We start from the raw sequence: 14,329 nt of genomic DNA on the forward strand, positions 1-14,329 counted from the left end.
TTTTGCTTCAGAGTCATAATACTAGTTCCAGGTTTGATCCCAGTGTTAGTCATCAGCATATCTGAGGTATCTCAAATCTTGATACATCTTATTTTGTAGCTCTGAGAAAAGATTATAACTATCATTGTTGATTCTGTATGTAATATATTACATTATATGTATATTCTACATTATTAAAAAGTAAAGTTATTAGAACTTTAAAATGTTTCATTTTCATATTTCATAAAATGAATCAGTGCTTGAATGAGACAAAACTTCTGTTTATGGTGACACAGAATACTAACTAGCACAGTAAAAGTTAAAAAGAACTTGGTTAAAGGGAAAAACAAAATCATACATTTATAGTAAAATTACAGAAAAAAATAAAAATCCTTATTTAAGACAATTGCAACTTGAGGGAATGCAGGTTGGTATTAGGAACAATATCCATTGCTCATTGCCATAATGGCCAGTAGGTTTCCAGTTGCGAGTTGATTTGCATTATTTATTTTGGCCTAGTGGATAAGCGCATTCTCTCTCTAGTTTTTTTGTTTTGTTTTTTAAGAGATAATCATTAGTTTTTTTCAAAAGGCTTTTGGTAATAATTAAGGTAGCAGAAGTTCTAGTTATAATTTTGTTTCCCATTTACATCTTCTAACGACCTGGGATAATAAATTAGAACTTGAGATTTGTGCTGCATTTTAAATTTTAATGACTGGAAGTATTGGAGAACTTTAGAAGTTTATGAACATTTCCTACCTTTATTTTGTTAACCATAGCTGCTGTGCTTGATAATACAGTGTGGATAATACAGTGGTGAGAAAATCTTGAAAGACATCTGACAGATTGGACAGAAAGAAGCAATAGACCAGATAGGTCAGGGAAACATGGCAGATGGTATTTTGGAAAAGTGAGACAAATCCAGAATGCACCAAGTAGTTTGCATAGACTATTTAAGGCCATGATAATATTTTATGTGGCTAGTAAAAATTATTTAAAATCTTGCATTTTGTGTAAGTTTAATCAGTTTTGCACTTAAAATCATTTTACATTCTATCAGTTTTCAAATACTTAAGATTGTATGAAAGTAGAACAAAATCATAGAACTGCATAGATCTTTTCTAACACTATGCTTTTTAAAGATGAAGAAAGTGATGTTTACAAAGTTCATTTGAAGAACAAAGTACACACATTTCCACATATGCTCTCTCACTAGTATGTGTGCTTTTGTGCGTTCTGTCTCTCTCTCACACACACACACACACACACACGCACTTGCACGCGCATGGACCAGTTGCTGGCTTCACATACAGATCAACATTACTATGAACATTTGTTTAAATTAGAAAAGATCAAGTTGGTATTAATTGAACCAGTTGAAATATCTTAACATTTCTCTTCAAAAAGGAAAAGAAAAAATTTACTTCTTAAGTCTGAAAACTTAAATGAAGAATTGTATGAAAATCAGAAACAGTTCTAAACTGTTTTAATTCATTGAAATAAAAACATAGATGTCTAATGATTTAAAAAAAAAACAACTCTTTTTAGAACTTCTGAGTTACGATTATAGCAAGCCAGCTAAATTGACTAACAAAGTCAGAATTCCTCACAATATTCAATATTCTCTTTAGATACTAAGGTTTAATCCAAGCCTTATATTTGTCAGCTTTGTATTATTAATATATTTATATCAAAGAACTAGTCACAGGGATTCTCTCTATTTTAAGTCTATGAGAACCATCACTAGCATGCACTGACAGATGTTAAAGAATGTCTGTGGAAAGAATGTCAAAAACCTCTCCAAAGGAAAGTCTTTAAACCATGTCCTTAATAAAGAAATGCAAAACCAGATTTAATTGCCCTTTTCCTAAACAGCTCAGCCATGCAGGCTCATTTACTTCAGCATATGGTCTGAGAAAGTGCACAGTGGAAGAGAGCAGTCATGGTGAAGGCTGGGATTGAATCCATTTAGGCTGGAGTTCACCAAGATCAGTCAGAGGCAGGCACTTGAAGTTAAAAGAAAGAAACACACCAAGCAGTAGAAACACAGGCTATTTTTATTTTGAGTGCGCTCATTGGAGACATCCTATTTGCCTTTCGAGACAGCAGAAATACAAGATTCCTGAAAAAAACTAGTATCTGGGATGTTTTTCCTAATTTAAAAAAAAAAAAAAGTAAAAAACAAAATTGCATGAAGCCACAGAGATTTTTTTTTTTAATGTTGTTATTTGTTACCACTGAAAGTCATCATTTTTCTAATGGGAGGACAGTCAAAATAATGAGTTAGATGAACAGTGTGGCTTGTGTTTTATGTAAAAGGGAAGACATTATAAGCTTATATGAAGTGGTGGTAAATTCTTACCACCCCTAAAGGGATTAAGTTTATAGTTTTTGCCAGAAGTTGCAGGTAATTGAGAACTTGAGAAAAGGAAGAGGAAAAAAAATCTGTGAATCCTTTCATACCACTTTGTGGCATTAGGCAAGTGATTTTACTTCCATGTGTCTTGTTTTTTTTTTTTTTTCCATATATCTTATTTTTATGCCTGGGATATGGGGGAAACTATTTTTATGGAGAACTTAATTATAACCTCAAAATATCTAATAAGATAGTTCAGTTGCTTATGGGTCTAGTACAGTGTCACACGTATAGAATTGAGGAAGAATACAAAAGATAACAGAAAGGAAAGAAGTGTTTGAGGAGTTAGTAATGGCAAACATGTATCTGACTTTATTATTGCTGAATCTACTTAGTGCTAATCTAATTTATTACAACAAATTATTTCAGAGTGCTATCTTTCCTGCAAAACTAGCCTTTCTGCCACAATGTATATTTATATGTTGTGGGACAAATATGCTTCTCAATTTGAAATGGTCTAGAGCTGCACTGTGATGTGGCTTTTTAAATTAAATTTATATTAATTAAGTATAATTTAAAAGTTCAGTTCCTCATTCACACTAGCCATAATTCAAGTGCTCAAACCTTATCTAAAGTGTTTCTGTTTTCACAAAAAGGCATGTTGGGCTGTGGTGTTTGGTATTATGAATATTTTAGTTAAGTTTCTATCAGACCATGTCATTGAAAGATAAGAACCTAAATCATGTATTTTAGATGGCGGACATAGAGGCAACTGATCTACCAAGGCAAAGAGTAGGCCAAAGGTTAAACTATAAAGAAGATACACTTACCACATGTAGCAAAACACAAAAATAAAATGGTGGTATTGTTTATGGTGATATGATTTTTCTGAAACAGTGAACATTCTGAACAAAGTCTTCTGTTCATTTACACAGCAATCACACTTCTGGAAATTTAGTGTATACTTAAACTTTTATTTAAAAAAAAATAACTTGGTATCTTTAGCAGATGTAGTTCTAGGCTTAGATAATTACAAGTAGGTTTTCCACCCACATCAGCGTCTAACACAGATGCAGGACAATTCTGTTGTGCAGAGAGTTCTGTATATTACAGAATGTCTGCATTCCACCCACCCTCTGCTAAATGTCGACCTGAGCATTGTGACAACCAAAAAGTATCTCTAAGCATTTCCAAGACATTTCAGAAAACCTGTGCTTTATGGTGGGCCCAACATCAAGACAGTGGGTCCATCCAGCCTCATACAATAATCATCTTAAACCTGTTTCTTTGTGCGTACTTTTTATTGATTTATCTGTTTTCTTCCATATTTTTAATTTGAAGACATAATGCTGCTGTTTGTCTAATTCTTCTTTAATGCCTGTCCTTACTCATTTCTAATAGGGTAGACTTAAGTGACCAAGGATAATAAAAGAAAATTTTTCCTTTACATTTATTATGAATTTTTTAATATTCTTTTTTAAATTAACATATAATGTATTATTTGCCCCAGGCGTACAGGTCTATAAATCAACAGGCTTACATATTTCATAGCACTCACCATAACATATACCCTTGCCAATGTCCATAACCCAACCACCCTATCCCTACCCCCCAACCCCCCACAGCAACCCCTCACTTTGTTTTGTGAGATTGAGAGTCTCTTACAGTTTGTCTCCTTCGTGATCCCATCTTATTATGGATTTTTATATCCATTAGAAAATAAAGCTGTATGGCTTTGTATGGGTTTAAGCATTAGCTCCATGAGCTTGTGCAGTAACTAGTCCTGGGTTTTCTTAAGAAGCACTTTGGAGATAAAACAGAAGTAATTGGGGCGCCTGGGGGGCTCAGTTGGTTAAGTAGCTGCCTTCAGCTCAGGTCATGATGCCAGGGTCCTGGGATGGAGCCCCGCATTGGGCTCCCTGCCCAGGGGAGAGCCTGCTTCTTCCTCTTCCTGCCACTCTGCCTACTTGTGCTCTATCTCTCTGTCAAATAAATAAATAAATAAACAAACAAATCTAAAAAATGAAACAACAACGACAAAACCAGAAGTAATTATCACAGGACCATGATGTGTCAATAAAATGAGAACTCATTTCTTATCCTTTGAGAGAGATAAACAGACTTAAAATATAGAGCAAGGCTGCTTAATTTTATTTTATTTTATTTTATTTTTTTTTTTTTAAAGATTTTATTTATTTATTTGAGAGCGATCACAAGCAGGCAGAGAGGCAGGCAGAGAGAGAGGAAGAAGCAGGCTCCCTGCTGAGCAGAGAGCCAGATGCGGGGCTCGATTCCAGGACTCTGAGCTCATGACCTGAGCCGAAGGCAGCGGCCTAACCCGCTGAGCCACCCAGGCACCCCTTAATTTTATTTTTTTATAAAGATTTTATTTATTTGTCAGAGAGAGAGCACAAGTAGGCAGAGTGGCAGGCAGAGGCAGAGAGAGAAGCAGGCTTCCCACTGAGCAAGGACCCTGATGCAGGACTCAATCCCAGAACCCTGGGATTATGAACCAGGCCGAAGGCAGCCACTTAACTGGCTGAGCCACCCAGGCATCCCTGGGGCTGCTTAATTTTAGAGGTACATAGATGGCCTTCAGGTAATCTATGAACCCCTTCCACATTGTAGCAAAATTTTGTCATGGGTATCTGTGCAATTTTTAGAAGAGTCCATTGATACAATCAGAGGAATGAGGAAGAACTAGATAATAGAATAATAAAGCTCCATTATAAAAAGAAGACAGAAGAGACAGATTCAGGTTTAGAAAAACCATGAAAGGAGGTAGTTGATTAAGTTACCAGTTAAGGCTACTACTGAATTTAAAATGAAGCTAAAGATTGCTTCTTGGAAGAACAAATAATGAATCTATAGAAATTGCTATCTTCCTCTTCTAAGAAATGGCATATGTGAAAAACAGAAGTAGTTGCATAAAAGTCTTATTAATTCCACCAAAAGTTAATGAAGCAAGAGGGATAGCAGATAGGTAAAATGAGACACCTTTTCCTGCCCCTCCATTTTCCTGAGCCCCTCCTGAAAAGAGTACGAGAGTAGATAAATCACTGTGACCCTTTTGTGATTGACAGTATATATGGTTTTCTTGTTTTTAGTTAGATTGTGGTCAGTGCTGGGAAATGCGGACCGTTCAGTGTGTAGTTCTTTGAATTTTGCTTGCTTTTGTTCAGAGCTATTTTGCCTCATATCCTCACTGGAAATTCATCATTCATTTCAAAAGAAATGGTTTTCATTTTTATAGAACATTTTTGTTACCATCTTTTTAAAGAGAAGAATACTTACACCATTAAAATAAGTAAAATTTGAATCAAAGCAAATATGGGAAGAAAACCCACCTCCAAATTTCCCTTCTGTGGGAATCTTGTATTGATTCAGTCGGAACTGAAAGTGCTCTTATACTCTGCATCACTCCAACATGGAGGACTAGTTTTTGCTGGATGTGTGTTGATGGTGGTGATGCTGGTGGTGATGGTGAGTGGTGGTGATAGCTAACAGTTATGAGCTTTATAAGGGCTCCGGCATGTGTTAATTCAGTTCATGTTCACGATAGCCTGGGACATGGGTTCCAATTTTACAAATGAGGACACCGAAACTGAGCTGAAGCAGCTCAGAGTTACTGTGAACATGTCTAGTTCTGTGCACGTCTAGTTATCTGACTCCAGAGCCCATGTTCTCAGTCACCCTATTGCCTTTTCTGGATTTTTATACTTAGGCCAAGTCTTTGAATAAAGTGACCATTTAAAGGCTGCACAGACAATCTGAAAAAAAGAGTTTACTAGCATATTCATTTTATTTTTTGTTTATTTTTTAAAAGATTTTATTTGAGAGAGTACGAGAGCGAGCATAAGTGGGGAGGAGGGGCAGAGGGGGAGGGAGAAGCAGACTGCCACTGAGCAGGGAGCCTGACTCAAGGCTTGATCCCAGGACCCTGGGATCATGACCTGAGCACAGGCAGATGCTTTACTGACTGAGCCACCCAGGAGCCCCTGGCATATTCATTTTAAATCTTGTTATGTGGAACAGTGGAAACCCAAATGAGAAGACTAAATAATGTTAGTGATTAGTGACTCCAGGACTACAGTACTGGAAGGTTCACCTCAAATTACATTGGAAGAAGTGGAGTTCTCGAAACACATTAGTTATTTCTTTTTTTTTTTTTCTTCTTTAATAACGTATTTCAAAGTTAAAACAAGGATGAACTTCATATTAATTGTATGGCTCTGTTTCTGTTTGAGAAGTGTACTGACCTTTCCATGTCCTAGATTTTCCAAAACAGACAGTCTGAGTGCAGGGAGGCAGCCCCACTGCAGGCCATCAGTGGGCTTTGTTCAAGGAACTCTGTTTAGGTGCATTTCTCCATTATACATTCTTGACTTTCCCTCCCTCCCTTTTTTCCTTTTCTCCTTCCTTCCTTCCTTCCTTCCTTCCTACCTTCTTTCCTTCCTCTCTTTCTTCCTTTCTTCCCTCCATTTCTTCCTTTACTTCATCAATCTATCTAAATGACCCTAACAGTCTATCATCGCTATGGAAAACATCTGTTACTCTTGAAGCTTGTTAATGGTAGCCATAAAGTTTTGTCACAGGTCTTCATTTTACTGGTCTTTTGTGTTTATGTACACTGTCCTGTCCTCCTGCACTTGACTGTATATAATAAACATAATTCTAGGCCAGATTTTCTCAAGTGGTGACCAGAGGAGTCTGAATCAGAATCACCTGAGAAGCTTGCCAAAAGCTTACTCAGCTCCTAAGGTCCACCTCAGATTTGCCAGCTCACTCCCAGGGTGGTTTCCCTCCATTTGCATTTTTAACCAATACCGCAGGTGTTTCTGATGTACAGGAAGTGCAGAAACCACTGTTCCGAAGGCTACATTATGTGCCATGTATACAGATGGTGCTGTGAGAGACAAATAGGAAATCCCTGCCCTTAAGGATCTTATAGTCTGATAAAGGAGTTAACACACGGAAATAACTGTAATAATACAGAATAAAAATGAAGTACCATAAAAGTAGAAACCGCTACTCTAGATAGCAGAAAGAAGAGAGTAAAAGGTTTTTGTTTTGTTTTGTTTTATGTAGTGCACAATGTGTATATTTGGATAATATTTCTTTCAACACACATAAAGGCCTGCAGTTTCCTTTTCTTCTCCTTTTCCATCTCACTGCGTAATTCCTAGAATTTCCATACTTTTTAGAGATTAAGGCAAAGCTTTCATATCATTAAAAGCTGCTGTGTGTGGGTGGCACAGTCGGTTAAGTTTTGTACTCTTGGTTTCGTCTCAGTTCATGATCTCAAGGTCGTGAGTTCGACCCCTCTGTCAGGCTCTGCTCAGTGTGGGCTCTGCTCGAGATTCTCTCTCCCTCTCCCCTTCTCACTCGTTCTCTCTCTCTCTCTAAAATAAGTAAATCTTTAAAAAAAGAAAAAAGGCTACCACATCTAAAAATGGGGACAGAACTTTTGCTTTCCATAAATTACGAGGCATACTGGGCACTCATGGTGTTTCTGCTTTTATTTTAATTAGAGATTTTTATCATTAATATGACAGACACAGAATCACTTACACTGTAAACTTCTTCTTTACTATGACATTGCCCAGAATTGTTTGTCCCTAGTGTTTGTGACTTGTTCAGCTGTTTTTATAAAAAGTCACGGTTCACCTCCTCATGATTAGTTTATAATCTATGAGTAATGCTCCTACAAGTAAGTAAAAAGAAATAAGCAACAATAAACCGTAGAAGAAGAAACCTAACATTTGTTAACCATTATATGCTAGGCACAGTGCCAGGCGGATTTCAGAGAGGCTAAGTAAATATACCAGTCCACACAGCTTGCTAAAGCCAAGAAAATAGAAATGCTAGATCATCTGTGACCTGGTGGCTTTTATCAGCAAGTGTCATATTAATTTATTGTCAGACTTTTGAGTGCCTGCTGCATCAGTACTGGAAAGATACAGAGATAAGTAACAGTGCCTGATCTTGGGGGAACGTACAGACTAAGGAGAAATCAGAGACTTACACAGTAACCAATAGAAGTATGTGAGGGGCACTAACATTTGCAGTCATATGCTAAGTGTTTTCAACATATTATCCCCTTTAACATTCACCTGCAAAATGGTTGGAATCGCTGTCATTGTAGATGAGGAAATTGTGGTTCAGAGCAAGCAGTTTACCCAGGGTTACCCAACTAGTAACTCTCAGGGCTCAGATTCGCATCCAAGTGTATAACCGCAAAACCTTTTTCTTCCAAGGGAATTCCAGTCACGGAGTCTTCATTCTGACAAGGAGAATTCCAAGCTGCTCGGGAGCTACCTTTGATGTATCCAGTTCTACCTAGAACTTAAGAATCAATGGGCTAGACGATAAGGTCAGGTAGTCCTGGCAATAGAAGCCAAAGTACAGAAGAATAGCAGTATGTGGGAATGGATATTAGGCCAAGATAGGCAACCCATCTTGAGAAGCGAGCTAGAAACGTGGTCTCTGAGAAGATCACGTCAGACCTCAAATTTCAGCCAGGGGGTTGCAAGACTTGAAGGGTTAACTTCAAGTAATATCTGTTAAAGAAATGAACAAAACTTGCTAACTGGATGTTGCAGGAAAGGAGGGGAGGAAGGGTCAACCTGAGTCAAAGCTGATTGGATGAATTACAAGTCATGCTGCGAGGACAAATGAAAGAATCTATTAGAACATAGGTTACAGTCCAAGTAATGCAGAAAATAGTGTTGAGCTTTACCTTGTCTATGCACTAACCTTATTTTCCTGGTGGTTAATTCATTTAGAATATGTTCTATAATTGCTGTGTTCTAAGAATATAAAGCTATGCCTCAGTTAATATTCTAGGATATCTCTTTAATTTTTTAAACACATAGGTAGATCTGTGCTGTCATATACACACTCATGTATGCATACATGTAAATATACATATAGGAGGACAAAAAATATGACCAATTCACCGTTTTACAAAAGAATGTTTACTTCTATAGGCAGAAAAAATATGTTTTTAAAAAACCAAATATCCTGGGGCACCTGGGTGGCTGCATCAGTTAAGTGTCTTCCTTCAGCTCAGGTCATGATCCAGTCCTGGGATTGAGTCCCACATCGGGCTCCTTGCTCAGTGGGGAGTCTGCTTCTCCCTCTGCCTGCTGCTCCCCCTGCTTGTACTTTCTCTGTGTGTCAAATAAAGAAATAAAAACTAAAAAAAAAAAAAAAAAAAAAAAAAAAAGAATCTTCATGTTTACTTAATGGACCATTTATAAAGTCCTTCAGAATACCTAATAAGACATTGTGTGGAGACTATTCATTGTATGGTCTAAAGTCCTTTTCCAGTGACTTTTTGGGAGAACTTTGTTTCTTTACTTTCCATTTATGTAAAATTATTTAATTTTAAAATTAATATAGAATACTTAAAGTGCACAAGCATATCTCAGAAATAATGCAGGCTTAGTTCCAGACCACCACAATGAAGCAAATATTGCAATAACATGAGCCAGATGAATTTTTTTGTTTCCCAGTGCATGTAAAAGTTATGTTTACACTGTACGTTAGCCTATTAAATTGCAATAATAGTGTCTAAATTGTGTCTAAAAAGGCAATGTACAATTCACCCTTGAACAATGCATTGGTTAGGGGAGCTAACCCCCATGCAGTTGAAAATCCAGTTATAATTTTGGACTCCCCCAAAACTTAACTACTAATAGTTTACTGTTCACTGGAAGCCTTACTGATAATACAGTCATTTAACATGGTATTTTGTATATTATGTGTATTACATATACTATGTTCTTATAATAAAGTAAGCTAGAGAAAAGAAAATGTTATTGGGACACCTGGGTGGCTCAGTCAGTTAAGTGTCTCACTGTCAGTTTCCGCTCAGGTCATGATCTCAGGGTCGTGAGATCAAGCCCCACCTCAGGCTCCATTCTGGGCAAGAGCTCCTTTCTCTTCCTCTCTCTCTCCCCTTCCCTTGCTCGCACTTACTCTTTCACCGTCTCTCAAAAAAAAAAAAAAAAGAAAGAAAAAGAAAAAAGAAAGGAAAAGAAAATGTTATTGAGAAAGTCATAAGGAAGAGAAAGTACATTTACAGTACTGTACTATATTTATTGGAAAAAAATCCACCTATAAGTCAACCTGTGCAGTTCAAACCCTACGAAGTTTAACTGCATATACTTTTATTAAAAAATACTTTATTGCTAAGAACTACTAACCATCATCTGAGCTTTCAACCAGTTGTAATCACTGATCACAGATCATTGTAACAAATATAATAATAGTGACAAAGTTTGAAATGTTGTGCAAATTACCAGAATGTGACAAAGAGACACAAAGTGAGCAACTGCTGTTGGAAAAATGGTGGCAGTAACACTGATTCCACACAGACTTGCCACAGACCTTCAATTGGTAAAAAATGTAGTATCCGCATAGTGCAAAGGGAAGCATAGTGAAACAAGCTATGCCTGCATATTTCGGATCTTTAAAGATTTTTGGATTTCGGTCAGTAGCAATATTTTCATTTTCCTGCACCTTTTCGTAACATTGGTATTACACTCTTAAAACACTTGATCAAGGAAGAAGGAAAATGAGTTTAAGCTTTCATTTGGTATTATAAAATGTGATTTTATTGACCAAGTGAGCCATAATGCATGTTATAGCTGTCATTACACTAAGTACAGTGCAGTCAAGCCCCAATAGTAAGATCCATATTTAGACTTTTTTCCATTTTGGTTTTGTAAAATTTCCTTTACTTTAAGAGAAGATTCTTCTTTCTTTAGAAGAAAAAAATATATCTGAAAATCTTTTTTTCCCTTTGATATCACTCTCTGATTTTAAAGAATGGGTGACATATTAAAATAAATGTCAGTTTCCCAAGAACTGACTTGTTTGACTTCTGGTTTGGACTATGGTTTTATTTTGCTTATAAAATCTTTAAAAGTCACCTTAAGATAAAAATTCTGATGTATCTAAATCACTTTTCCGTCAAAAACAACTATTTCTGAAATACTGGTATAAAGATTTTTTCCCAAAAAGGTGTATTAACATCTTTATTTTGAGCTGCCACATTAAAAATAGAATTTGAGTTTTACTTTAAACTAGTTGTTGGTGTTATAATATGCAGAATTCATGGAACTGTTTTTCTTACTATTTAGGAAATACCAGAAGGGAACCAGAGTCCGGCTGCGGCTGTTAGATCTTGAACTTACATCTAGGTTCCTGGGAGCGACCACAGATACAACTATACTCGAGGCGGATGCAATTCTCTTAGGAATCCAGGAGAGTAAAGATGCAAAATCAAAAGAGGAACATCGTGAATAAGAAACAAACTTTGCTTAATGGAGTCACTCCTGTTTTGTTGAACCCAGATATTCAAGAATGCAATTAGAAAATTGTGAATAAATGATTGAAAGAAGACACAATAAATGAAAGCTATAATTATAGCTCTTATTCGTTAGAATTTTCTTTAGCTGTTTCTCCCTACCCCTTGCCCCCTGCCTTTTACACCCACTCTTTCCTTTGACTGGGGTAATATAACTACTCTGAGAAATTCTATCATTCAATAAATATGTTTTGAGTGCTTGCTACCTGCATGGCACTGCTCGAAACAGCAGTAAACCAATTAGGTAAGATTGCTTGCTTTGTGGAATTTCCCTTTAGGGGAAATAGAAAATAAATGGGTGAAGTATGTAGTGTGTTAAGACAGTGATATGTGCCAAGGATAAAATAAGGCAGGGAAGACAGAGGACCTGAGTGAACATTTTTCCAAAGAAGACATAGAGTTGGCTAACAGGTCCATGAGAAGAGGCTCAACGTCACTCATCATTAGAGACATGCAGATTAAACCACAATGAGATCACCTCACACCTATTAAAATGGCTGTTATCATGAAGATAAGAAACAGCAAGTGTTGGTGAGGATGTGGAGAAAAGGGAACCTTCTTGCACAGTTGGTGAGAATGTAAGTTGCTGCAACCACTATGGAAAACAGTACGGAGTTTCCTCAAAAATGTACAAATGGAAATACCATATGATCCAGCAATTTCACTTGTGGGTGCCTACCTGAAGAAAACAAAACACTAACTTGAAAAGATATCTGAACCCACATGTTCTTTGCAAAACTACTTACAATAGTCAAGATGTGGGAGCAACGTAAATGTCCATCATTGGATGAATAGACAAAGAAAATGTGGTGTGTGTGTGTTTATATATGTAAAATTCAGCCATAAAAAAGGAAATCTTGCCATTTGGCAACATGGATGGATGTTGGTGTTATTATGCTAAATGAAATAAGAAGAAAGATAAGATGGCATATTATCTCACTTATATGTGGAATCTGGAAGAGGGAAAAAAAGAAAATTGAGCTCATGGCTACAGAGAACAGACTAGAGATTGCCAGAGATGGGAGTGGGGCACGCAGAATGAGTGAAGGCAGTTAAAAAGTACATACTTCACACTTGCAGCTATAAAATAAAGTCACAGGATGTAATATACAGCATGGTGACCATAGTTAATAATATTATGTATTTGAAAGTTGCTAAGAGAGTAGATCTCAAAAGTTTTTATCACGGACAAAAATTTTGTAGCTGTGTATGATGTTGATGTTGACTAGGCTTATTGTAGTGATCATTTTGCAGGAAGTATCTAATGGTATGCACTTGAAACTCATATAATGTTATATATTAACTATGTCTCAAAAAAAAAAAAAAAGCTGGGAAAGGAATTGTGAGGTGTCAGAGTGACAGATTGAAATTTAAGTGTAGTGTCAATGGAAATCCTCACAGAAGAATCTGCTTTTTTATAATGCATAATTTTTATTTTTCCACTGATACATTATTTAGAAAAAACTGTTTTTGGGGCATCTGAGTGGTTTAGTCAGTTGGGCATCCAGCTCTTGGTTTCAGCTCAGGTCGTGGTCTCTGTGTCCTGGAGTTAAGCCCTGCCTTGGGCTCTGTGGTCAGTGGGGAGTCTGCTTGAGATTCTCTCCATCTCCCTCTTCCCCACCCTGTACTCACACATGCTCTTTCTCAAAATAAATAAAATCTTAAATTAAAAAAAAAAATCTTTTCTAAGAACTTTTCTTCTTAATTGAGGTATAATTGATATATAACATTGTATCAGTTTCAGATACACAACATAATGATTTGATATATGTATATATTGTGGTATGATCACCCCAATAAGTCTAGTTAATATCTGTCACCATACATAGTTTTCAGGAATTCACTTTTGAATAATACCTGGAGGAAATGAGGAAGCTAGTACATGAGTCTCTGGGAAGGAGTTTTCTGATGGAGGAAATGGCTAGAACAAAGGCCCTGAGGCAGGACTGTGCCTGCCCAGCTTAAGGAACACAGGAAGGAAGCCATTGTAGCTGAAAGAGGAGTAGGAGATGCCTTGAAGGTCCTGGTATGGATTTTGTCCTTTACTCTGAGATGGAGGGTCTTTGGGGATTCTGAGTTGAGGAGGGATATACTCTGACATTATAGCAGAATCCTGAGTTGATTGAAGATGAACAGCAATAGCAAAATTTATGAGGAGACTTGTAGGTAATTCAGATGAGAGGTGATGGCAGCTTGGGTGAGGAGGATAACAATGCAGGCAGTGAAAAGTGGTAATCTGGGTATATTTTGATGGTAGAGATAGTGGTATTTCCTAAAATTGGATGTGGATTATGAGGTAAAGAGAGCAGTGAAAATGTCTTTTCATCTCTTATGACACCAATCTAAAGGCTAGTTTTAAATCACTGAAGTTGCCATTTATACTGGGTTGAAGAGTGCCCCCCCCCCACCAATTCATGTCCACTCAGAACCTGTGAAGGGGACTGTTCTTTGAAATGGTTTGCAGATGTAATCAAGATGAGGTCATGCTGGATTAAAGTGGGTCTTAAATGTAATATGACTGTTGTCTTTATATGAGGAGGCAAATTTGGACACAGACACAAAAACACAGGGAGAATGTCATGTGACAACTGAAGCAGAGATTATAGTCAGGCTACCAC

General features: G+C 36.8%; 1 protein-coding gene across 2 annotated transcripts in view; it reads left to right on the top strand.

Annotated features, from left to right (window-relative positions):
• Positions 1-11,770, top strand: part of MRPS28 (mitochondrial ribosomal protein S28) — a 110,840-nt gene extending 99,070 nt beyond the window's left edge. For both annotated transcript variants that reach the window (XM_059166157.1, XM_059166158.1), the window contains one exon: positions 11,485-11,770. In XM_059166157.1, the coding sequence (XP_059022140.1) occupies positions 11,485-11,650 (166 nt within the window). In that variant the 3' untranslated portion in view covers positions 11,651-11,770. The remainder of the gene's footprint in view (positions 1-11,484) is intronic.
• Positions 11,771-14,329: the final 2,559 nt, after the last annotated feature.

Source organism: Mustela lutreola, chromosome 3, assembly GCF_030435805.1.
Source record: "Mustela lutreola isolate mMusLut2 chromosome 3, mMusLut2.pri, whole genome shotgun sequence".
Lineage (NCBI taxonomy): Eukaryota > Metazoa > Chordata > Mammalia > Carnivora > Mustelidae > Mustela > Mustela lutreola.